The 24369-nt window shown below is 45.8% G+C and overlaps 2 protein-coding genes across 11 annotated transcripts in view; one reads left to right on the top strand and one right to left on the bottom strand.

Moving 5' to 3' along the window:
- The window catches only part of RRP1B (ribosomal RNA processing 1B), a 28320-nt gene extending 15579 nt beyond the window's left edge, over nucleotides 1-12741 (bottom strand). For 3 of the 4 annotated variants that reach the window (XR_006732763.1, XM_045540768.1, XM_045540769.1), the window contains exons 1-4: nucleotides 12512-12703; nucleotides 3453-3535; nucleotides 1530-1587; nucleotides 231-316 (exon numbers count right to left, since the gene is read on the bottom strand). Coding sequence is in view for 3 of the 4 variants with exons in the window: in XM_045540768.1 (XP_045396724.1) it covers nucleotides 231-316; nucleotides 1530-1587; nucleotides 3453-3535; nucleotides 12512-12641 (357 nt within the window). In the remaining variant the exon portion in view is untranslated. Of the gene's footprint in view, nucleotides 1-230; nucleotides 317-1529; nucleotides 1588-3452; nucleotides 3536-12511 lie in introns of all 4 variants that reach the window. The other variant, XM_045540767.1, reaches the window with a different exon arrangement.
- Nucleotides 12742-12788: 47 nt separating this feature from the next.
- Nucleotides 12789-24369, top strand: part of LOC123630789 (heat shock transcription factor 2 binding protein) — a 107638-nt gene continuing 96057 nt past the window's right edge. The window contains exons 1-3 of one of the 7 annotated variants that reach the window (XM_045540765.1): nucleotides 12789-12884; nucleotides 14017-14274; nucleotides 15171-15321. In XM_045540765.1, the coding sequence (XP_045396721.1) occupies nucleotides 14239-14274; nucleotides 15171-15321 (187 nt within the window). In that variant the 5' untranslated portion in view covers nucleotides 12789-12884; nucleotides 14017-14238. The other 6 variants (XM_045540759.1, XM_045540760.1, XM_045540762.1 and 3 more) reach the window with 6 other exon arrangements.

Raw genomic sequence — 24369 nt, 5'->3', positions numbered from 1 at the left:
TTTAACTTCTAGATCAAAAAATATATTCACTAATGATCCTCAACTCGTCCCCGTGAGAGCAGAGATTCCTTCCAGGATTCAGTCAAGTGAGGAGACCACATCTCCTTCACACTAAGCCTAGAGCTCATTCTGCTTCACAAATAAGCCTTTCTACTGTTTTTAAGACAAAGGACACTCTTTTCTTCACGTGAGTTTCTGAAGTAAATGTGGAGGACAGTTGCAGATCTTACCATGTAGTATTTGTCCAGGCGGAGCCTGTCTATTCCCTTCCATTCTCGGTTCATGGTTTGCCAAAAGGTCTGAATGAACAGGTGCTCTGCAGTGAACAAAAGGCTCTGAATGCTCGGTTTCCATGTTAACATCTTACCACAAAGCAAGAAAATAACGAAGAGAAACAAATTCGTATTATTTGTTATCTACTTTTCTCAAGAATTCTTGGGCAACCTGAAAATTTGGCCAATAATCAAATATGCTCAATAATTTCTTTTACATTTAAATGAAAACATATTCTTATAAAGCAGGAAGGCTGTTAATATCTTACTGTTTAGTTAAAATGCTCTCTAGAGCCTTTTTCCTCATCTGCTGCAAAGCCATGTTTCTTTTACAGTTGAGATTCCCCGATCCCCTTCTGTGGACACTTCCACCACACCCCTACCCAACAACAATCCAAAACCACTAATCTTGCCGAACACTTATATGAGCCATGTAGAAACTCAGCTTCTAGTCCGATGTTAGGTGTCACCTGGGCAAACTATAAGTACAAAACATTCTACTTTTCGGTTCTGAGCCATGGAACAAACACTTTTTCATTGAAAAATAATTTGTTGATTCCTTTTGGCTTTACTTCTTTTTGCACAATTCCTTGATATGTGCAAATGTATGCATCATAAGTAGAATTTTGTTCATTGTGAGTCAGCTAATATTCAGAGAACCATTGGGGGGTATTCAAGTCATGAGGATGGTTTTGTTCTGAGAAGTCCTAGGCAGAATAAACTAATTGTGCTGTCTTTTTCTTCCTCTGTAAGCAATGCTGACTCAGAAATACCTTAATCTCTCCCTTTGTCTTTCTTCTTGGTAAAGAGGACTGACTTGATAGTTTACTACCAGTGACAGCCCCAACCCGGAGCAGGATAAAGCCAGCACCCAGAGGTGACTGTGAACAATGGCATCTGGACAGCTGTCTCTCAAAGTGTCCAAGTGACTCAGAATGTGGAGATTCTGGAGGACAGTTATTTCTAAAAGCTTTTTTTTTTTTTTTTTGAAATCTTTGAGGTGTCAAATATGATTCTCTACAAGACACCTCCTTCATCCTCTTACCAAGTCAACATTTATCATGGCTTTGAAAAACGGAAACAGCTGATCGCCTGACGTCTACACAGTATTAGTACTAGGTTTACACTAAACTAGTACTTTGGAAAACTTAAACTTTAAAGGAAGGAGAAGAAACAATATTGACTAGATTTCCAAGGCAAGTAAGGAAATGTGATGAGCAAGGAAGTGTTGAAAGTCACGAAAATATCAGGACTTACGAGCCTCTGAGTTGTTAACAACATGGATGAGTTGGGAAATAGTGTTCGCTAGCTCCTCCTGCAAAGGTGGGGTTGGGGAGAAACATTGGGATTATTACCTGGTAACACTGCGATGACAGCATCATGGCCTATAGCCTCCTCCCATCTCTGCCCAGGGGGAAGTCTGTGCATCTTTTTTTTTTTTTTTGAGACAGAGTCTCACTCTGTTGCCCAGGCTAGAGTGCTGTGGCGTCAGCCTAGCTCACAGCAACCTCAAACTCCTGGGCTCAAAGGATCCTCCTGCCTCAGCCTCCCGAGTAGCTGGGACTACAGGCATGTGCCACCATGCCCGGCTAATTTTTTCTATATATATTTTTAGCTGTCCAGATCATTTCTTTCTATTTTTAGTAGAGACGGGGTCTTGCTCAGGCTGGTCTCGAACTCCTGACCTTGAGCGATCCTCCCGCCTCGGCCTCCCACAGTGCTAGGATTACAGGCGTGAGCCACCATGCCCGGCCAAGTCTGTGTGTCTTGTTCTCAGTGTCACTTCCACTAACCAGTGTGTATTTGAATATCTGAACTTTCTCAAATGTAAAATTCCCAATTTTAATGGTCTGTTATGCTAACTTGATGTCTCTGAGAATTGTTTTAGCTGCATGTTAAAAAAAGCATCTCTAGTTATCTGTTCAAATAAACTACAGAAGAAATAAATTATCTGTCAATTTCTGCCTTTAAAACTGTAATTTCAATTGGGATTCTCCCATAATCCCTGAAATCATGTGAAACACAAGGACAGTGGGATCGACACTGATGGTCAGACACCAGGGATCCTCACTCGACGGTATCAGGAAGTCCCCGCTACCTGGTTGGGCAGGGACAGGGTGGAATGTAAAGGCAAGCCACCCTTCCAGGCCGTCACTTCCGCGGAAGAGCAAGCCCTACTGAGGAGAAACAGGCTCATTCACGGGGAGAATACTGTGGTCTGGCCTAGGGAGGAGCCTGCCACCGAGTGTCAACAGAGCACTCTGCTCATGAGGTCCGGAAGGAAAGAACAATCCTCACGGGTCTCACGCACACTTCACCTGGCCTCAGTTTTCCTCATCTTGAAAATGAGGTTCCTGTTCATCAGTTTTCTTCCACTAAAGCTGTTGGTTGTTACTTTTGAATGTAATCTAACAATATTTTGCCCTGAAATCCTACTCAAAATATATTCAGTAGACAAAAAATAATAAATCAAAACAAGTTATTACACGGCTTGGGAGAGGTGGCAAGACTGCACACTAATGCCCAGAAAGTGCAATCTACCCATGAAGACTCCCCTCGCATCAGAGGTCTGCACACGCGGCCCCTCCAGGCCTGCGCCAGCACAGCAGGCCTGCTCTCACATGTCAGAACAAAGCTTTTGAAAAGCAACAACCCCTATTTTAGTCCTAGTTTTGGTGGTGGTGCTCAGCATGTTCAGCAGACAGAGTCACACGCGTGTTCTAGGGAGCCGCGCAGTTTGCACCGTAAGTGTCAGAGGCTTAGGCTGCCAGGGCTGCTGCCCACCCCGCACAGAACCGGACGCCCAGTGAGGTGGCTGCCGTGTCCCGGGTCTCACAGGGGCTCGGACTAGTGCTCCTGCCATGGCACTTCTGGCCACAGATAATTCACTTAGTAGAAGATGAAACACAAACTTTAAAATACGTAATGTAAAACCTACCATGGAACCTTATAAAATTGTGACAGAAATAATAAACCTATAATTTATGCATATCTTTCCTTTTATTTGAAAAAATAATTAACAATGCTTTGATATTGCAGTCCTTTCTGTATGGACAAAGGTGAAAAAACGACCCCTAGAGGCATTGATTTTTAATTTGTTTAGGTATATTAAGTGATCAAGTCTCTTTTACCCATCCGTTCCCAAAATCCAGAAATATGACAAAGAGAATTGTACGTTACCTGTAGGAGGGGTTCATCCTGTACCCACATGCAATAGAAGAGCCCTTTCCATATTTTTAGAAGTTCTTCTTGACTGAAACCTCCTGGAGGGCAAAACAGTACAAAAATCTTATTTTAGAATCTATGTATTTCCTTTCTTAAAGTTTAGAACTGCCTCAGAAGTGGTGAAAATAATACCACATACATTTTAATTCTCTTCCATCTGCAGATGCCTTTTTAAAAAACTGAAGCATATTTTTCCTTACTGTTACAAATTCCCACTGCACACGTAGTTTTATCAGCTCCAGGGCTGGGTGCTGTGGGCGCCTGTCCCCATCATCTGAGCAACGTGGGGAAACATGTCATCACAACAAAAAATGAATGAATGAACTGGCCATTTATAGAGTCAGTTCCCCTCAAGCACCCTCCTTACTTAAAACTAGCACCTCTCCTGCACACCAATGTTTTCACTGGTCTTGGGATATAAAACTGCAAACCCTCCCAGAGATGCAGAATTTGCCCAAATCGCATGAAGCCCCCAGGGACTGGCAGACCCACTCCAGATGAACAGAAGGTCGGCCAGGGTGAGGACACAGGGAGCTCCAGATAGTGTATGTGAAAGTCAAAGGGCTGGGAAAGCTCCCAGGAAACTGACACAGCTAGGGAATATTGTTGCAAAAATGAGCCTTTTAAGGATCCTGCTATGAGGTTAAAAGTGGCTGTGTCCCAACCTCCCTCCCTGTCTTGGGTGCCATTCACTGAGCAAATCGTTGCCTGAAGTACGTGGATCACCTGGGCTGGCCTTGTTCTGACTCTAGCTGCATGTCCCCAACCTCTGCCTCTGCCTCCACCAGCTAGGAAGAGGCCACCTGTCTTGCTCAGCCTTGTCTCCTGGATTCTGCAGGTGTCATGAAATACTTGAGTGACATAAGGAATCACACAATGATAAGGTAAGTGTATGCTCTTGGAGTTTCCAAACCTATGGATCATGAAACCAGAAAACAAACAGAACTCTCAAGTCTTAATGCATGTTTACAAATGGTCTTTATTCATACCTTACTAGGAGGTATCAGGAGACATCTGTCGGAGCAGTAAAGTAAGAATGCAAACAATATTTGGAATCAATGTGATCTCAATACTCCAAATGATGATTAAAAAGTCACAAAAGACCCTTTTTGATGCACGGAAGTTTATTTAGTGTATTTAGAGTGAGATTACCCTATTTTACAGGCACTGCTTTCCAAGTTACTAAAGACTTTTCTCCTATCAGCAATTTTATAAAGGTACATTTTGATTCTATTATAGTTTCCCATTTAAAACCAAGATATCAGAAACTATAGTAAAATTATTAAAGTATATTTCCTTTAAGATTTGGACAGAGGATGTACCAATTGGTCTCTCCCAAGCCCCTTGTTACAAACCTGGGATCCTCTTATTGATAGTGTAAGCACAGCATGAGTGATAAACTCCACCAGAGCCCAGCCCGCTGCAGTCATGATCGCAGTAACTTTTTTTGTCACAGTGACCTCCACATATCCTCAATCTCATTTAATGACTGCATATATCCCTGGTGTATTAGAGCTGTGGTCCCCAACCTCCGGGCCATGGCACGGTACCAGTCTGTGGCGTGTTAGGAACCAGGACTCGCATCACCACCTGAGCTCCACCCTCCCTTCTGCCCCCCACCTGCCCACCGCCCCGGGCCATCTGTGGAAAAATTGTCTTCCATGAAACTTAGGAACTGGGGGGGGCCCCACAGCAGGAGGTAAGCAGTGGGCAAGTGGGCAAAGCTTCATCTGTATTTACAGCTACTCCCTATTGCTCGCATCGCTGCCTGAGCTCCCTGCAACCTGCCTGTGGAAACACTGTCTTCCATGAAGTGAGTCCCTGGTGCCAAAAAGGTTGGGGACTGCTATATTAGACGATCTGGGCAAGGATCATCAATGGCTGCTAAAACATTAGATGAAAAGATATGGAGTGGCCGGGCGAGGTGGCTCACGCCTGTAATCCTAGCACTCTGGGAGGCCGAGGCGGGTGGATTGCTCGAGGTCAGGAGTTCGAGACCAGCCTCAGCAAGAGCGAGACCCTGTCTCTACTAAAAATAGAAAGAAATTATCTGGCCAACTAAAAAATATATATAGAAAAAATTAGCCGGGCATGGTGGCGCATGCCTGTAGTCCCAGCTACTTGGGAGGCTGAGGCAGGAGGATCGCTTGAGCCCAGGAGTTTGAGGTTGCTGTGACCTAGGCTGATGCCATGGCACTCTAGCCTGGGCAACAGAGTGAGACTCTGTCTCAAAAAAAAAAAAAAAAAGATATGGAGAAACTTTTAAAACGGATGGATGGGTCAGACCAACCACACCCAAAACCACACTGATCGATCCTTATTCAGCTTGCACAGACAATCGTTTATTAGATGCCAGAGCTGAGACAACAGGAAGAACACAGCACCAACAAAAAGTATTCTTACAAAAACAAAACTGAAAAAACCTCTAAATTGTGTCAAATCTAACTATCAATATTAGTTTACAGGAAATACAGCGGACAGAGGAACATGTTAAATGAGACAACGGGGTGCAGTCAGCAAAACGCCAGGTGTGCGCAACTCTACAGGACAAACGCCCCACATCCTCTGGCAAACTGTGTGGAGAAAACGGATAAGAACTGTTAGAGTTTAAGACAGTCTTAGCAGACATATAACCATATTCAAAAAGTGGATCTTATCTGGATTCTGATTTGTCATAAAAGACATTTATGAGACGTTGAGAAAAACTAAACAGATTGGGTATTTCATCCTATGAAGGATTTTTTTTAAAAGGTATAATAATCACACTATAGCTATGTTAAAAAAAAAAAAAAAAAGAATCCTGGAGTCCACTTGCTTAAGGCTTCTTCGGTGTGGCTCCAGGCCATAGTCCTCAAATTTGGCTTGGAACAAACCTCTTTAAGTAACTAAAAAAAAAAAAAAAAAAAAAAAAGAATCCCTATCTTTCAGAGATACACACTGAGGTATCTGGAAATGGAATGAGATGTCTGGGATTCAGCTCACAACAGCCCAGTGCGACGGAGGAAGTGGGCAGATCGGGCTGACTGGCGGTATCGGCCAGTGCTGAAACAGAGCCATGAGTACAGTTTGTATATATTTGAAATATTCCGTAATAAAAGAAAGAAAAAGAGTACATGAGATTACCAAAGTCACACCATGCTGTTTTCTCTTTTCTTTTTGGTTTTAAAAACACTCTTCATAATAATGTAACTAGAAAGGCATGAACATTAATCGACTTAAAAGCAAAAAGAGGATTTAAAGGATATAGATTACTGAGGTCAGATACTGGGCATTCCCTGTTCTTGCCAAGTAGCTAGGCTGTCGTCCCCTCCCAGGCTCTCCACCTTCAAGCAGGGCATGGAGGGAAGCCGTGGTCTGGGTGGGCTCACCCCACATGAGGGGAGGCGGCAGCAATCTGGGCTTCGACCAAATCAGCAGGAATTCCCTTGGCCACAAGGATGGGTTCAAGAATGGATAAGCCACTTGCCGCGAGGCTCAGGCTTCAGAAATTCTCTAGCTTTCTCCTACTGGACTGGAAGAGAATGCAGTTTGTCCCTGCGCCTAGCCACCTTGCCACACAAGGGGAGCCTACATGAGAATGGAGACACTCTCGGGGCAGCTGAGTCCACAGCGGAGGAAAACTGGGCTCTGGAGCCAGCAGTAGAGCTCCTGCACAAAGCTCTGCTCCGTTCCCCTCCTCCAAACTAGTGTGGCGTGGATTTTGTCAAGTTGCAACCGGAAAATAGTCCTAACTAATAAAAACATTTTTTATTGCAAAGAACCTGTATACTACCACTAAAGTTATACAGTCACAAGTTAGCCTTGCTCACTGCCTTCTGAGTCCCAGTCCCCTCCCCAAAGGGACCACTGCTACCTGTCTGATGTGTATTTATTCCAGATCTTTCCTGTGCATTTACAGAACAGATACATGTAGTGCAAAAAAATCACAGTTGTGCATATGTGACCTAAATGGCATCACATTCTGCATTCTGGCCTTTCTCATTTAAAAACAGGATGGTGTACATTTATCTCCAGATGGCTCTCCAGTCAGTTAAGTAAGGGATAATCCAGCCTGAGGAAGGGCGAGACCCTGTCCTGCAAAAAACAGAAAAATTAGCCGGGCATAGTGGTGCCTATAGTCCCAGCTACTCAAGAGACTGAGGCAGGGGGATCACTTGAGCCCAGGAGTTTGAGGTTGCAGTGAGCTATGATGATGCTACTGCACTCTAGCCAGGGTGACAGAGTGAGACCCTGTCTCAAAAAAAAAAAAGAAAAAAAAAAGTAAGGGATAATGTGACATGCCTAATATCTTTGGACAACTCACATTATAGGCACAGGTACAACAAAGGTGCAACAATGTGCTACACAGGTTTCTGTAAGGGATAACAGCAGATTAGAACACAGAGGGCCAATGGACTCTGGACAGTGGGCAGGAAAGGGAGCTGGACAATATATTAATTGTCTCATCTCTAGGAGGCAGCAAAAAGTGAAAACAAATTCTTGGCTAGGGCCAGGCACGGTGGCTCACGCCTGTAATCCTAGCACTCTGGGAGGCCGAGGCGGGTGGATCGTTTGAGCTCAGGAGTTTGAGACCAGCCTTAGCAAAAGTGAGACCCCGTCTCTACTAAAAAAGTAGAAACAAATAATATGGACAACTAAAAATATATATAGAAAAAATTAGCTGGGCATGGTGGTTCATGCCTGTAATCCCAGCTACTTGGGAGGCTGAGGCAGGAGGATCGCTTGAGCCCAGGAGTTTGAGGTTGCTGTGAGCTAGGCTGACTCCACAGCACTCTAGCCAGGGCAACAGAGTGAGACTGTCTCAAAAGAAACAAACAAAAAAAACAACAAAAAACCCCACCAAATTCTTGGCCAGGCCCTAGCTTGCTACTGACAAGTGTATAGTATCAGAAAACTGTCAGCCAACCTTTGGGCCTCAGTTCCTTTAACTATAACATATGTAAGGTTTATGGTTAGGGTCAAAATCAAGAACATGTATGAGAACCACTGCAAGAGTAAAGCACTATCCAACTGCTGTATATTACTGTAGTAATTGTCTTACTTTCCTTCCTACTGTTTACCAAAGTTTCCTCCCCCCCCCTTTTTTTGAGACAGAATCTCGCTTTGTTGCCTGGGCTAGAGTGAGTGCCATGGCATCAGCCTAGCTCACAGCAACCTCAAACTCCTGGGCTTAAGCAATCCTACTGCCTCAGCCTCCCGAGTAGCTGGGACTACAGGCATGCGCCACCATGCCCAGCTAATTTTTTCTATATAGATTTTTAGCTGTCCAAATCATTTCTTTCTATTTTTGGTAGAGATGGGGGTCTCACTCTTGCTCAGGCTGGTCTCGAACTCCTGACCTTGAGCGATCCACCCGTCTTGGTCTCCCAGAGTGCTAGGATTACAGGTGTGAGCCACTACGCCCAGCCTTCCCCCCTTTATAAATGCACATATGTGTGTGTATATAAATAAATCACTTGTTTTCACCTAGCAATTTAGTTGGTAAAAACAAGGTGCCGATTTTTGAAGCATTCAAAGTGAAAGAGAGACGTGCTCATTACTGAGTTACCTTCAGAACTCCAAAAGGTGAAGTACATATCTGAAATAGTTTCGTTCCACTGTTGTTTCTTGATCTATCTTTTCTTCTTAGGGCTAAATTTTTTAAACTTAATACAACTAAGTTTCTGACAGCAATACAGTATAGCTTTAATTATTTCAAAACGAATAAAGTGAACATGAAAGTGAGACATGAGGACATAGTAAATACCAGTAAGTTTTGAAATGAGCAAATCCAACAGCTACTCTTACCACGAAATAAGCACAGAAGCCATCTGAGATTGGGGTAAAGAGTTATCCTCTAACCTACCCCAGTGTCAAAATATCTACAACTCCTATTACACCTCTTGGGTAGAGAGCTCTAAGCCCATCACTGTGAAAAAACACTTCTCCAATCACCTGCACTGAATCTAAGATATCATCAACCATAAGATGTACTGTTATTTTATATGCCACTAAAAAGAGAGCAATGATACAAATGAAACTGTCACAAGGCTGATTTTAAGAGGCACCCCAATTTTAGTAGATATTAAATGTTTAACATTGCAGAACTGATAAGACAGATAGGGACTGTCTATTTTGTTCATTGCTGTATTCCCAGTGCCAAGAGTAGTATACATAATAACAACAGCACACAGACGGTGCTCCATAAATGTTTGCTGACCACGTGAATGCACAAATAAATTGGGACCAATGAGCCCTAATGAACTAAATCCAGGGGCAGTGACTATGGTGTGACTGAGAGTGCTCAACATGAACAGTGAAAGCACAGGAGCAATATTCTGGTACTTTAAGCAGTTCCAAGATTTCCAATTTGCTTTTAAAATCACAAAGCTATGTATGTTGTTAATGGACAGCTATGTGTTTCAGTAAAATCTCAGATTTCCTTTTCTATGCCCAAGATACAAAGAAATTTGAGGCTCTCAATGAGTCAAATGTCAGGCCAAGTAATTTCCAAACTTGCCTTTCTATTTTGATATGGCATAGCATAGCTGTGGCAGAGACTTTGTTTTTTCTTGTCCCATTATCATCGTCTGTGACATTCACTCTGCAGTTATTTCTTTCTTTCTTTTTTTATTGAGACAGAATCTCACTCTCATGCCCAGGCTAGAGTGCCGTGGAGTCAGCCTAGCTCACAGCAACCTCAAACTCCTGGGCTCAAGCGATCCTCCTGCCTCAGCCTCCCGAGTAGCTGGGACTACAGGCATGCGCCACCATGCCCAGCTAATTTTTTCTATATGTATTTTTAGTTGTCCATATTATTTCTATTTTTTTTAGTAAAGACGGGGTCTTGCTTTTGCTAAGGCTGGTCTCAAACTCCTGAGCTCAAATGATCTGCCCGCCTCGGCCTCCCAGAGTGCTAGGATCACAGGGATGAGCCACCACACCTGGCCCTGCAGTGATTTTTTGAAAGCTTGCTTGACTCCATACATGATATTGTGATGAACAAGAGGTGTAAGAAAGTCTGGGTGTGGTGGGCGCTAACCAGACAGGCCCAGGTTTAAACTGACTGCCCTCAGGCCCCACATCACCTGAGCACCTGCAGATTCTGGGCCTGCTCACCAAAGGGGCGTGAGCACAGGCTCTGCCTGTCCATCTCAGCCCCTCATGTATCGGGTCTGGTCTTCTGTTCTTGTACCCCACCAAGATGTACTCCTTGTATGGCTGGATGTACGGCCATTTCCAGCCAAGCAACGTAGCTTGGCGCCACCACAGAGACATACTGAATGTTTTCAAATCCTACAACAGTGGAGGTGAGATGCTAGGGAAGGCTTTTTGGAGGAAGTGATGCTGAATTGAATGCTGGGAGTGAAGAACGGGTGGGATTCTTAGTAGACTGAACAGGACAAGCAAAGGTAGAAAGGTGAGAAATAGTGTGCTATATACCGGGAACCATGAATGGTTCTGTCAACGGAGCATGAAGCAGGCATGTGGGGGCTTAGGCTGAGGACAGCTCACGACCTGCAGACACTGAATTTCAAGGAAGGTGGTGACACAATCAGAGTTGTTTTAGAAAGATGACCCTCAGCTGGTTTGTGCAGGACAGATTCAAGGAGGAGGATGCAAGACAGTGAGGGAGTAAGCAGGTGCAGAAGTCCAGGTGAGATAAAGAGGGCCTATGGTCAGAGCAGAGTATTTGAGGAGGTGAAGGAAGCAGGATCCAGGAACACTGGATGTGGACCGATGTAGAGCATGAATTAGAGAGAGGAGCCCAGAACAATCCCATGTGTCTGGCTGGGGTCTGAGCGGACCGTGGAAACTAGCAACCCAAAGACAGCACAAGCGGCAGAGGAGCAGCAGCACCAGAGAATAGGTTGGGGGGAAGAAAATGAGTCACCTTTTGGCATTTGAATGTGAGGTGCAGGTGGAGATACTGGGCTAGCAGGGCTCATCTGAGCTGAAAGGAGGAAAGGGCTGGACTAGCAATTTAGGTTTAGGAGCCTTCAGCCTATACGAGACATCTGGAACCATGACAGTAAACGAAATCAGGGCGATCTCCAACAGAACTGAAGTTAGGAATTTTGGTCGTCATTCCTCTTTCTATCAGATTTCCCACAAAAGTGTATTTTCTTTTTTTGTGGTTTCTCTTCAAAATAAAACAAACTGAGAATGTCAGTAATTGGGGAGATACTATCTATTCTTTTAAGCAGATTCCAAATATATTAGTATCAGCAGTAACTAAATCAAACCTTAACTCAGTGCAACATAAAACCTCTTTCGCACGCTGTAGTTCATAACTTATGCGCTCACCTAAGGGCTTACAGAAAATATTCTGGATCAGGTAAATGAAATCCTTCCACGGCAAAATCCAAACTACAAAGCCGTGTGTGAACCAACTGGCCACTGCCTACATTTCCAATTTTATCTCCTAACACTTTCCTGCCTCCGCGTGGCCCGCTTCCTCTCTTCTCCGTTCAGCTCTCAGTTGAACATCACCCCCCGGGGGAGGCCTTCCCGGAACAGCCCATGTAGAGGAGCTCCCTCCTTCATTTTTTCCATTCCCCGGTCTTCATTTCCGTTGCTACATTCACAAACGCTAGGTTATTCGCCTGTGCCCGCCTCCCGCAGCCTTACTACCAGAAGTTCTCGGAGGGTAGGGCTTCTCTCTGTCTTCTCTCCGCACGCTAAGGGCAGGCGAGCGTCAGTGACGAGAACTCCAGAGCAACTCGGGCCGAGCGCAGGGATTCAAGGTGCAGGCTCGGGAATCTGACAAACCTGGGTCTGTTCTCAGCTGCCCGCTTACTGGGACTTTCACAAATTACTGAAGCTTTCGGCGCCAGTTTCCTCGACCGTAAAATGGCACTAGGCACAGAAGGAAGAGGTTCCCCCAGCGCGGACACACAGAGCACACGCCGGTGTCACGAATCACTGCACGACAAGTGGAGCTGCCTTCCCTCCCCGGCCCGCCCGGGGTGGGCTCCGCCGTGGCCCCAGTCCCGGCCCGCCATGTGGCGCGGCTGACCGCCGCCGGCGCCCACCTGTCTCCCTCTGAGTCTTCACGCTGATGTACTGGCGCAGCTTCTTCACCGCCCGGTCCCGGATGCCCTTCTCGTTGGACGCCAGCCGCTGAGCAAACTGGATCTCGGCTGGCTGCATGGCAGGGGCCATCGCGCCCGCTGGAGCATCCCCGGCCGCGCCGCCAGCCGCTGAGCGCGCCGCAGCAGCCGAGCCGCCCGGGCCGCGACTGCGCAGACAGCGGCGCGCGCGGGCTGATGGCGTCACAAAGGCGCCGGCTCGCAGCGCGCGCTGGGAGGGAGCGCGGCCGTAGCCCGGGCAGCGGGCGGAGCGGCCCAGCTCGGGTGCGCTCCGTGTCTATTTGGGTTGCCAGAATTCAGGGCCATTGCCGGCGAGGTTAGCCAGGGTGGGTCTTGACCAGGAAGAGACGAAGGGCTGGTTGTAAATGGCCTAGGATCTTTTTTCTTATTATTTTTAGAGACAGGGTCTCTGGCACCCGGGCTGGAGTGCAGCGGTGCGATCCTTGCTCACTGCAACCTCGAATTCCTGGCTCAAACGGGCCTCCCGCCTCAGCCTCCCGAGTATCTGGGACTGCAGGCGTGTGCTACCACGTCCGGCTAATTTTTATTTATTTATTTTGTAGAGACGGGATGTCTTTATGTTGCCCAGGGCTAGTCCCATAGTCCTGGCCTCAAGAGACCCTCCCACCTCAGCCTGCCACGCTTTGGGGATCACAGGTTTGGGGATTACAGGCGTGCGCCACCGCGCCCGGCCTGGTGTCGGATCTTTAAGCACAACCAACAAACCCGTCCGGCCAGCGCGCTCCTGCGACCTCCTGGCAGGAGTTTTTAACTGTGCCCCGCAGCCCCCAGGTGCAGTTGAGGCTGGAGGAAAGGCCGTCACTGGGGCCTGCTTAGGGGATGGAGGGTCGACTGCAGAGGCGGAGCCACCGCTCCGCGTCCTGCAGCGAGCGCAGGGGTGTGTAGTGGGGAGCACACGAGCAGTGGAGTGTGGGCAGTGCCCCGCTTGCTAATGCCAGAGAGGGAAGCAGTGTTGGCAGTCGTGCGATAACTTTGAGTTCTTCTGAAACCCTAGGCTGGCCCGTATCCTGCGGACTCTGCGGGTGGGTTGGGGCAAGAATGGACGAGGTGACTCTTCCAAACTTGGGGTGGTTATCTTATTTTTATCTTTTAAATTTGTACAGATTTATGAGGTGCATGTGCAACTTTGTTACACGTATACAATGCTTAGCGATCAAGTCAGGGTATTTAGAGTGTCTGTCTCCCGAGTACAAAACATTTGTTTGTAGTCACCCTACTCTGCCAGCAAACATTGAATCATTCCCTCCAACTGTGGTTTGTCCCTCCAGGGGAGGCTGTCTTCGTTCTTGCACGCAGCTACCTGGCCTCCCCAGGTGCCCTGTTGACGCACTGTCCCCCTTAGGCCAGCGTTCCTTGCCTAACAGGAACAGACCGATTCGACTTATTTGACATTTACACCAGGGTCTCACTTTCCTTCTACTTTGCAGTTAACGAGTTTCAAACCCCGACTAAGCCGGAAGAGCCGAAGCAGACCTTGCCGAAGCCACCCTTGTCCCCGAGACTGAGAATGATGCGTAAACTCTACGAGGTTTGAGCCTCGCGGCTGTCCGTTCTGACCCTCCGGCGTGGACGCATTCCCGCGCTTTCTGGCGTAAGGGGTCAGAGGGCGCGTTCCTGCGCAGGCGCACGGAGCCGGGGCCGCTGCGGCCATGGGCGAGGCGGGCGTCGCTGAGGAGGCCTGCTGGGTCAGTGAGGCGGCCCTGGCAACCGCCCGGTGTCCTAATTGTCGCCTTTTACCCCGCTCCCCTCAGGGCCTTGCCCAGTGCGCTCGGAAATGGCCCGCTGTCGCGTGGTCGGGAGGCCTGGTGACCTCCCCGCGGACCAGCATGGGGCGGGCCGGAGGGGGTGGGCCCGGGCGTGAGGCGACCTCCGCGGGGCCGGGTCGGGGGGCGGCACGCGTTGGGGCGGGGGCTGGTGCCCGGCGCCGTGAGAGGGTGGACGAAGGGTCATTCTTCTCTCCGTGCCCTCCGGGAGCCAGTCCTCCTCAGAAGGCCGTGGTCACCTGCTTTGGGACTTAGTGCAGGTTTAGAGAGATTCTTCCATTGCATGCAGCGTAGGAGAAGGCGCTTGGGCTTTGGAGCGAGATCCGGGTTCAAATCCTGGTTCTGCCCTTAGTGCTGCGTTGGGAAAGTCACCGTGCCCCGTGCCCCGTGCCCCGTTTCTGCTGTGGACAACCTTGGTGGGTTGGGGTGAATGTTACAGGAGATGACCGGCAGAGGGCTTGGCACTCCTAGTAGGAGTCCAGGAAAGGTGACTTTCTTTTCTTTCTGATTAGCTGGGCGCTGCAGTGTTAAGAAAAAGTTACAGGTGTTTTCTTTGGCTTTTAGGACTAGGGCGTTTGTTTGCACTTTTTTTTTTCTTTTTAAAAAAATCTGCGCCATTTTGAAAGCTGGGGCTTCAGCTCTCAAAATGTTTTACGTGTATATATACAAAAGCTATGTGTAGCAGGGGCTCGTTAGGTAAAGACGTGCTTTTTAAAACAATGAACACAAGAGGCATGAATGAAAAGGAAGCAAATTAACTTGGGCTGTTTTAGTCATATGAAGAGAAATGTAATCTTAAGATCTGATCGTTCTTTTAGCACGTGGGAGCGAAAGAAGAATTTGTAAAAGTCAGAAAGAAAGACCTGGAACGGCTGACCACTGAAGTGATGCAAATACGGGACTTCTTACCAAGAATACTAAATGGGGAGGTACTAGAAAGCTTCCAGAAATTAAAGGTTGCAGAAACAAGTGAGTCTTACTTCGTTTTAGCAATCGTTGGTGGTAATAGTAATGTGTTCTAGCAGATTTCCCCTAGGTAAATAATTGTAAATGAATTGTAAACAAATTTTAAGGTACTGTCACAGTCCTTATAATTACCTTTGGGAGGGTCAGATAAAACCTAAGAAAGGGAGGTCCCCTCGAATGAGTGACTTGGACATACACGAGTTGGTTGTGGAGGCAAGGTTGCAGCCTTTTTGGTGTATCTAGTACCAGCTTCTCTTTCCCTCCTGTTCTCTTCACTGGCAGAAGAATTTTATGCTTTGGATAACTGAAAAGCTCTACTCTAATTAAATCTTTTTTGTGTGTAAGGTAAGGATTTAGCCATGTGGAAGCCTTGCATGGAGTTAACTGTGTCTGTAGAAACAGCTGGATGTCTCTAGTTGGACAGGCAAGGTCAGTTTCTAATACTGATTTAAGTTCAGACTTGTTAGGACTTGTCCATGCAGATGTTTGAGATCTGAGCTGAGCCATTATGTCAGATGCCAGTCTAGGAGTCTATTGAAGTTCTTGGGGATATTCTGAGATTGATCTAGCACTTGCCTAATTGAAGCTGAATTACAGCTAAATCAGCTGTTGGTGGTTAAAGCTGATTCACCACATTGCACGTGGCTGTTAGCCATCACTGTGTGGCTTCTGGAAAAGGTGCATCCAGGGGGTTGAGGTAGTGTTTATCGCTCTAGTCACGACAGGTTAATTCAAGAATACGAGTTTCTTGCTTAAGTGAGGGCCACAAATGAATCTGTGATGACTTGATTAAAGTCAGACTTTGGGACACCTGGCCTTCCCCAGGCTATGTAGTTGCCTCTTTCCCCACTGATCTCTCTGGTGATTCCTTCTCAGTCTCTTTTGTTGCTTTCTCCTTCTCTGCTTAACAGCCTTCAGGTAACGCAGTTGCTTGAGGTTCCAGTGGGCCAGCCATATCCAGTTAGAAGGGAGAATGCTCATGGTTACCATAGCGCCCTGACCTGTGTATATTGTCTTTGGACTCCTCAGATCCACTTTCCTCTCCTCTCCCTTGTGTGCTGGGGAGGTGGCCCTCCAGTGATGGGTTCCCTTCTTCCTGTGCTGGCTGCCAGTGGGGCCCACCAATGGAAGGCGTTGCTGGGCAGAGAGAGAGGTGGGGGTGTTTCCTCACGCTCCTTCCCTGCTCTGCTGCTATTCTCTGGCAGTAGCTGCATCTCTCCACAACTAGGACTCCCACCTGGAAGTCCTTTACAGTCCCAGCTCTCGCTGGTCTCGAGTAAAGCTGTTTTCTCCCCCTGCGCTTTAGCTGTAGTGCTGTTGCTAGTCCCTGGTGCTTCACCATCCCTTGTTGGTTCCCTTATCCCTGCTCTCCCCTCTGTAAAGTCTCAACATCTGGGTTGATTTCTGTTTCCCACTGGGACCCTGTTGGATGTGCTTGGTTGCCAAAGCACCAGGTCACTGACTTCTTAATTTCTCTAATACTGATCTCATGGTTTTCCATCAACTTCCTGAGAATAGTTACTCATCCTTGTGCATTTATCTTCAGGAAAGTGCTGACCAGTAGCAGAGTATGTCAGCCTGTTGTTTAATTATATTTCTCACTGTAAACCAATTGGCATTTGAAAAATGCATCAGGGTCTCATGAGTGAGTGAGCATGAGTCAATCTTTGGAGATCAGTCCTTCTGTCAAAATCAAACTAAGTTAGGGCCACAAATGAATCTGTGATAACTTAATCAAAATCAGACTTTGAGAGACCTTGCCTCACAGCTCTGGCCTTTCCTATGCTTTGTAGTGGCAACTTTTCCCACTGATCTCTCTGATGATTCTTTCTCAGTCTCCTTTGCTGACTTATCCTTCTCTTCTTAGCAGCCTTCAGGTAGTGCAGTTGCTGGAGGCTCGGGCCTAGGCTCCCTTCTTGCCCCACTCATGGTCTCTCCCTAGGCAATCTCATAATCTCATACACACTCATAGCTTCAGTTACTGTCTTGATGCCGGTGGCTGTGGGATTTATCTCTAGCTCTAAGCTCTCCTCCAAGCTCAGGGCCCTGGGTCTGACTTCTACTTGGCATTTCTTCCTGCTTGTTCCACAATCATTTCAAATTCTAAATGTCCCAGCCTAATCAGTCTAAGCTCACCAGGAACAGACCTGCAGTCTGACAAGGTCAAGTTTATGGCTCTTTGCAATGAGGGAGGCCACACACCAGAGGAACTGTGAGACGTCTCACCAAACAAAGAGAAGGATAGAGTAGTTACAGGACTTGGGGGCAGGGTGGAATCTAGGTGAAGAGTAAATGAAGCAATGTTTTGATGGGCTCAGCGCAAAGTAGAGCTGTGTGTAAAGGGGTCAATGTCAAGTCTGACTGTGAAGTTGGCCCAGGTCCTGTTTCATTGAACACTATAAAGCTCAAATAGACGTGGAACATTGTGTCTAGAAATCTCTTATTTGAAGCTCTGCAGTTGGCTGGAAATCAAAGCTGCGCCTCTGTGTCATAGTGACTTACATCCTGCAGGTAAGAGTGGGATGTTTCCTTACTGGTATAATTTCAAACAGCAAAATTTCCAAGAGTCTTGGATTTTCCAGAATAAGGTTTCTTAGTGAATAAGAAGTCAGCAGTTACTCAAAGAAGAGGTCTTTATGACACTTTACAGTTGCAGTGTCCTTGGGAGACATATTTTCTGTTAACTTGGCTGCTGGCTTTATCTGTGTCTGTTATCCCAACTGACAAATGGCAGGACAGATTTTCGCTTTCTCAGAGCAAGCTAATTTTTACTCTGTAGTCATATGTGACTCATGGTATCCATTCGCTGCCCCTGTCTCACGCTGGCCTGCCTGTCTCAGAGAACCACCACCCAGACTAGAGACCTAGGGGTTGTCTTTGTTACCTGTCGCTCCTCACTGTTCCTGAAACCTGCCCACCAGTAAGTCCTATGTTTCACCTCTTTGATGCCTCCTGAATCATCAGCTTGCTTCTGCCTCCACTGCTGTGTTCTGCCTCCTCCTGGCAGTGTCCACTAAGTGCCACTCTCTAGTCCCTTTGACACACTGTAGCCTGAGTAATTTGTAACAGTTCAGTCTGATCATGCTGGTCCCCTGGTTAAATCTTCGACAGCTTCTTGCTTTTAGGATAAAGACCAAAAACAATCCCACCCAAACCCACTACCACCCAAAAATGAAAACAAAACCATACCATAGCTTAAAAGGCTTTATATTATTGGACATAGGCTTGGTCCAGAGTTGCTGTCTAATCTGTCTAATTACCATCTATCTTCCTACTAGATGTTGTCATAGCACCCTGTGCTTCTTCAGACAACATAGTTTTATTTCTGTTTTACTTTATAAGTTGGTGGGAGAGCAGGGGCCCTGACTCTGCCTGCCATTATATTCTCTGCCTGCCTGAATATTTGGACCTTACTGTCTCTATATGCTCTTATTTCTAAATTGTTGTGTCATCTCATGAGACTCACATGTGCTGCAGGAAACTGGATGTTTGGAGAAAGGGAGGATCACAGTGGGTGGAGGTGGTTGTGAACTTTAAATGTGAGCTGGCCCAAGGCTTGGCCTGAAAGATGGCCTCCTAAGGCACTTGTGATCTAATTTTGGCTTTTGAGTTCTTACCATTTGGACAACATGAAGGAAAACACAAATTATCCCTGTTTTCTTTTTATAAGACTTAGACCTGATGCCCCTCCCAGGGCCTTCCATGGGGCCTGTCTTCACATGTCTAACCATGTGGGACCTGGCTCTAAGAATGGAGCCCCGCAGAGGAAGTCTGAGGGTTACGCTGTGACAGCAAGAGCTGTTTGACATAGCTGATTTCTCCACCCTCCCACCAGCCCTGTGGTCTAACAGAGTTCTTGGCTTTGACCGGTGTGTGCTCCTTTTCCTTCTAGATGTCGGTGTGTGCCCCCATCTTAAGCATTGACAAAGGACAGCCTGAAGATAGGTGCGAGTGCAGACAGGGAAGGAGTAGCAGAGGGAAGCTGTATGCCTGCCGTGGGAGGCAGCAGCAGCTGCTGCTGCTGCTTTTGTTTTTTTTTTAGAGACAGGGTCTTGCTTTGTTGCCCAGGTTGGAGTTGCCCTGGCTAATTAAAAAAAAAATTTTTGTAGGCTGGGCACACTGGCTCACGCCTGTAATCCTAGTACTCTGGGAGGCTGAGGTGGGAGGATTGCTTGAGCTCAGGAGTTTGAGACCAGCCTGAGCCAGAGCAAGAGCAAGAGCCAGAGCCAGTCTCTACTAAAAATAGAAAGCTGGCATGTGCCTGTAGTCCCAGCTACTCAGGAGCCTGAGGCAGGGGGATCACTGGAGCCCAAGAGTTTGAGGTTGCTGTGAGCTACAATCTCCTATTGCACTCTACCCAGGGTGACAGAGCAGGACTCCGTCTGGAAAACAAACAAACAAAAAACCCACCAAAAAGCAATTTTTTTTTTTTTGTAGAGAGAGGGTCTCTCTGTGTTGTCTAGGCTGGTCTAGAACTCCTGGCCTAAAGTATTCCTCCTGCCTCATCCTCCCGAAGTATTAGGATTACAGGCATGAGCCACTGCACCTAGCAGAGATTTCTTTTAGAGTATAGGTGTGATTCTGTCTGGATGGGCTTAGGCTTTAAAGTCACTTGTGAGCCAGCTGGAGGACTCAAGTTGACATTAGGGATGTCAAGTGGTGAGTGAGGTGATTCTGACTGTGGCACAGCATCTGCCTTCGGGAGACTGGCAAGGTAAGTGGTGATTTGGAATAATGCTGACGAAGGTGTTGCCTGAAACTTTGGGGATTTGATGAGCATTGGGACGAGGCGTGATTTGTTAGAAGAAGAAGATGGGGAGATATTCTAGGTGAGGGTGGCAGCATGTGTGAGGGTCACATACAGGAGTGAGCAGGACTGATTGCAGGTCATCAGCTAGTTTTTCTGGTTGCCATGTGGAGTAAGGATTGGGGATAGAAGAATTGGGCACAGTAAGTGTGTGCAGTTTGTAGGAGACAGAATCATGGATTGTTTTTTAATTTGAGGTGAGAGCCAAGTAGAAACTATTACATGGAAATGACATCAAAACAGCAATTAAAATGACATTTCCAGGGGAATGATTGAATGTGAGTGCAGGGTGGGTTTGAGGTTTGGGTGGAAGGTGAATGATAGCTTGTTCATCAGGGAAGGCCTTAGGCTCCATTAATGTGTGCAAGTGTGGCTGTGTGGACGGACTGGAAGGGGTGTGTGAAGAAGTGATGCATCTTGGTGATGAAGTGAGGACACAGCATCATAATTTAGGGTCAGCAGTGGAAGTGTGGAGATGCAGGAATTGTCTGTGCACTGCTTGCTGACTGGTGTCTCAGTCTGTTTCCCCTTCTACAAAATGGGGACAATAGTGCCTACCTCACAGGATGTGGTAGAGTTTAAAATGAGACAATCTTTGTAAAATGCTTGGCAGAGTGCCCAGCTTGTGGGAGTGCTCAGTAACTAGCACCTTCCCAGATGGTGGGGGACCCAGCTCGTGGGAATCTTCACTAAGTGGCGCCTACCCAGATGGTGGGAACCACTCGAACACTTGGTGTAACTAAGAGAGCACTCCGGTTCACAGCCCAGCAGCCTCGATTCTGGCTTGGACTCTTGTCACTTCATGAATTGGAGAAACGTGTTAAGAAGTTTAAACCTAGGTTTGAATTCTAGTTCTGTCCTTCATTGTCTGCGTAACCTCCAGTTTCGGGTTTTTCTGCCTGTAAAATGGGGATACCAGTAGTGTTTTCAGGCTTGCACAAGAAGACTTTGGTGAAGCAGTGCCACCAAAGTCCTCAGTAAAAGTTAGATCACCCTCTCTTTTCTCTCATCCCTTCTCGTGCTTTATTCGTCCAACAGTGAAGGGGGGTTATCATTGAATCGGTGGGTGTCAAAAATTTGTTTTAAACTGGGTGAACCCTGTTTTTGTTAAAAAAGTAAAACTCTGTGTTGTAGGACATGGTGGTTCTATATGTAAAATAAATGAAAATGGTATTTTCTGCATATTTCAAAGATTAAGTTTTAGCACGTTTTCTTATAAAATCAGTGGGTACAATGAAGGTGGTTGTGATGAAAACAAAAATTTAACGTTAGGTATTTTGGAAGACAGTTGCATTATTATTCTGAGCATCCAATTTCTGTTTTTAGTTTTGGTTGTGAAGTAGTAAGAAAAAGACAAATCACAGAGGTAAAGAATTGCAAATGGTAAAGTTTTTAAACAGCTTACTTGGGAACATGAGGGTGCTTTCCAGTTTAACTGATCTTAGGCTTGAAATCAGAGGAGTCAGATATTTTTGTTTCACAGTTAAATCACTAAGATATAACAATTGTTTGTTTTCATTCATTGGCAAGTGTTGATTTTGGAGAGACATAATAGAAAAGCCATTCAGCCCATTTAAATCTTCATTGTCTTATAGAAAACACTTTTCATGAATTATGTTGCATTAGAGATATTAAATGATACAATTAAAAAAACCCACCTGACACCTTAGTGGCCGTGAGATAGTCTCAGGGGAGTTGGAATTATTTTTGTATGTTGACACCAAACATAAAATTTCAGTTTCATTCTGACATAAATAGTTAACATTATATAGTTTTAACCCTTTAAAATTAGTGTAAGGCCAGGTGTGGTGGCTCACGCCTATAATCCTAGCACTCTGGGAGGCCGAGGTAGGTGGATCGTTTGAGCTCAGGAGTTTGAGACCAGCCTGAGTAAGAGCAAGACCCTGCCTCTACTAAAAAGATAGAAATTTTCTGGACAACTAAAAATATATAGAAAAAATTAGCCTGGCATAGTGGCACATGCCTGTAGTCCCAGCTACTCAGGAGGCTGAGGCAGGAGGATTGCTTGAGCCCAGGAGTTTGAGGTTGCTGTGAGCTAGGCTGACTCCACGGCACTCTAGCCTGGGCAACAGAGTGAGACTCTGTCTCAAAAAAAAAAAAAAAAATTTAAAATAAATGTTTTTAAATGTTAATTAATACTGTGAACCAGCATTGTTTTGGTCATTGAAGATATCAGCAGTGAATACAAAGTAGTGCAACCATGATATACTATAGAGAGATATGACTAACAGATTTACTTTAGTAGTGAAAAAAATTAATTTGTTTATTTTGTATTTGTGTACCAGCACCTAGCCCCTGTCAGCGCTGTCCAGTAGAACTTTCAGTGATGATGGTGATGTGTAATCCGCACTGTCATGTCTTTTTTTCAAATAGCCACTAGCCATATGTGATCAATGGATCTGGCACCATTTGTTGAAAGACAGTCTTCCTCTCCCATACTGCAAGTCATTCTTACCTTAAGTCAAGTCATAGTGGCCATTTCTGTGTGGATCTGTTTCTGGATTCTTTATTAGTTTTTGTTAGTATTATAAAGTAATTTTTTAGTGTTAGTACTTAGTTTGTCTGTTGATTTTCCATTTGATTTTTTTTTTATTGTAGATCTGATGAAATTCTCTTGTTACCTATTTTTGGAACGTTAACCACAATTGTGTCAAGGTCTGTCTGGCAAATCCAGTCTGGGTCACCTGTGGGTCTGCTTCTGTTATCTATCTCCCTCTTGTTAGGCCTGGAAATTTTTGTTTTTTGATTAATGGATTTTTTAAAATGAAAACTTAGGCTCTGGATGTTGGTGTTTTTCTCTGAGGATTTTTAAAATTCTGGCTTTTGTCAGTTAGACTAGAGTAAGAGCGTGCACCTTAGTCCAGTCCAGGATTGTGCTGATCACAGCTGGTTCCAGTCTTACTTCCACTGGCCTGTTTCTAGTTCATTCTCACTCTTAGGGCATTAGTCCTTCAAGGGGGTCCAGCAGAGAGCTTGGCCAACCAGAACCTTCCACCTTGTCGGGCCTTCACGTACCTCCAGTTTTCCTGTCTCTTGGGCATGACCCTAGTTATAGCTGTGCTTGGCAGCTTGGCTCATTTTTATTCACTGCTCGCCGCCTCCACAGCTTCTCAGGTGCCACGTACAAATTCTCTGTTGTGGGGAGAAGTGGTTCTGGTGTTAGCTCATTTTTCTATGCTTTCATTTTCCCCAGGGTCACAGCCAGCCCTTAAGTCTTGGCTGTGAGAGATAGCCCTGCACGTCCTTGTTTTCCCCAGCTCTGTGGGATGATTCGATGCTCTGCTTAGCTTTGCTGCAGCTTTGCCTATGCTGTTTAGAATATGCAAATGTGACAGCCCAGGTGGGTAGAATGTTGGGCCCATTCACACTGGAATATTTCCCTCTCCTCTGGGTCTTGGTCCTCAAGACCTGCCTGCCTTGGCAGCTGTCAAAGACCTTCAAATGATTTTTTTGTTGTTTAAATTCAGCTTTTCTAGTTATTCTTCATGGAAAGATTGATCTGCTACATCACCATCATAGCAGGAAATGGAACTCTTTCCATATGTATTGTCTTGATTTGTCAATTGCTAAAAATACAATGTTATAACAGAGAAAATAGATATTCCACATTAAAGGAGGCTAAAGATACATGACAACTAATTGTAATACCTGGCCCTAGACTGAATTCTGTACTTGAAGGCAAAGATATGCTATAAAGGGCAATATGGGGCCATTATACAAGATTTGAATGTTAGTGGTAGATTAGATAAATGTATTACATCAATATTAATTTTCCTGAAGTTGATGGGTGCCTAAGACATTGTCCTTATTCTTGGGGCATATTCACTGAACTCTGCGAAGTAAAGGACCGTGTTATATGTAACTTACTCTCAAATGGCTCAGAAGAACGTGTGTGTGTGCACGCGTGTGTGGTATAAACGATGAGCTAATGTGGCAAGATGTTAACAGTAGGGAAGTCTAGGTAAAGAGTATTTGGATGTTCTTTGTGTTACTTTTATTTATGCAGTGTTTTGTAAATTTGAGATTATTTTCAAATAAAAGTTTAAAAAACATTGTAAAATGGAAATACTAATCAAATGTTTACAGAACTGTAGTCATTCCAGTGGTACTCTTGGGTTCTTAAAACTCTTGGGTTTGAAAACTGCTGCAGGACGTGTGGTTAGGAATGCCTCTCAACTGGAACTGTTTGACGGTCCCCTGTAGTTCTTATGGTTGTGTATAGA

The sequence above is a fragment of the Lemur catta genome, chromosome 1 (assembly GCF_020740605.2).
Source record: "Lemur catta isolate mLemCat1 chromosome 1, mLemCat1.pri, whole genome shotgun sequence".
Lineage (NCBI taxonomy): Eukaryota > Metazoa > Chordata > Mammalia > Primates > Lemuridae > Lemur > Lemur catta.
This window is presented reverse-complemented; position numbering and strand designations above follow the sequence as displayed.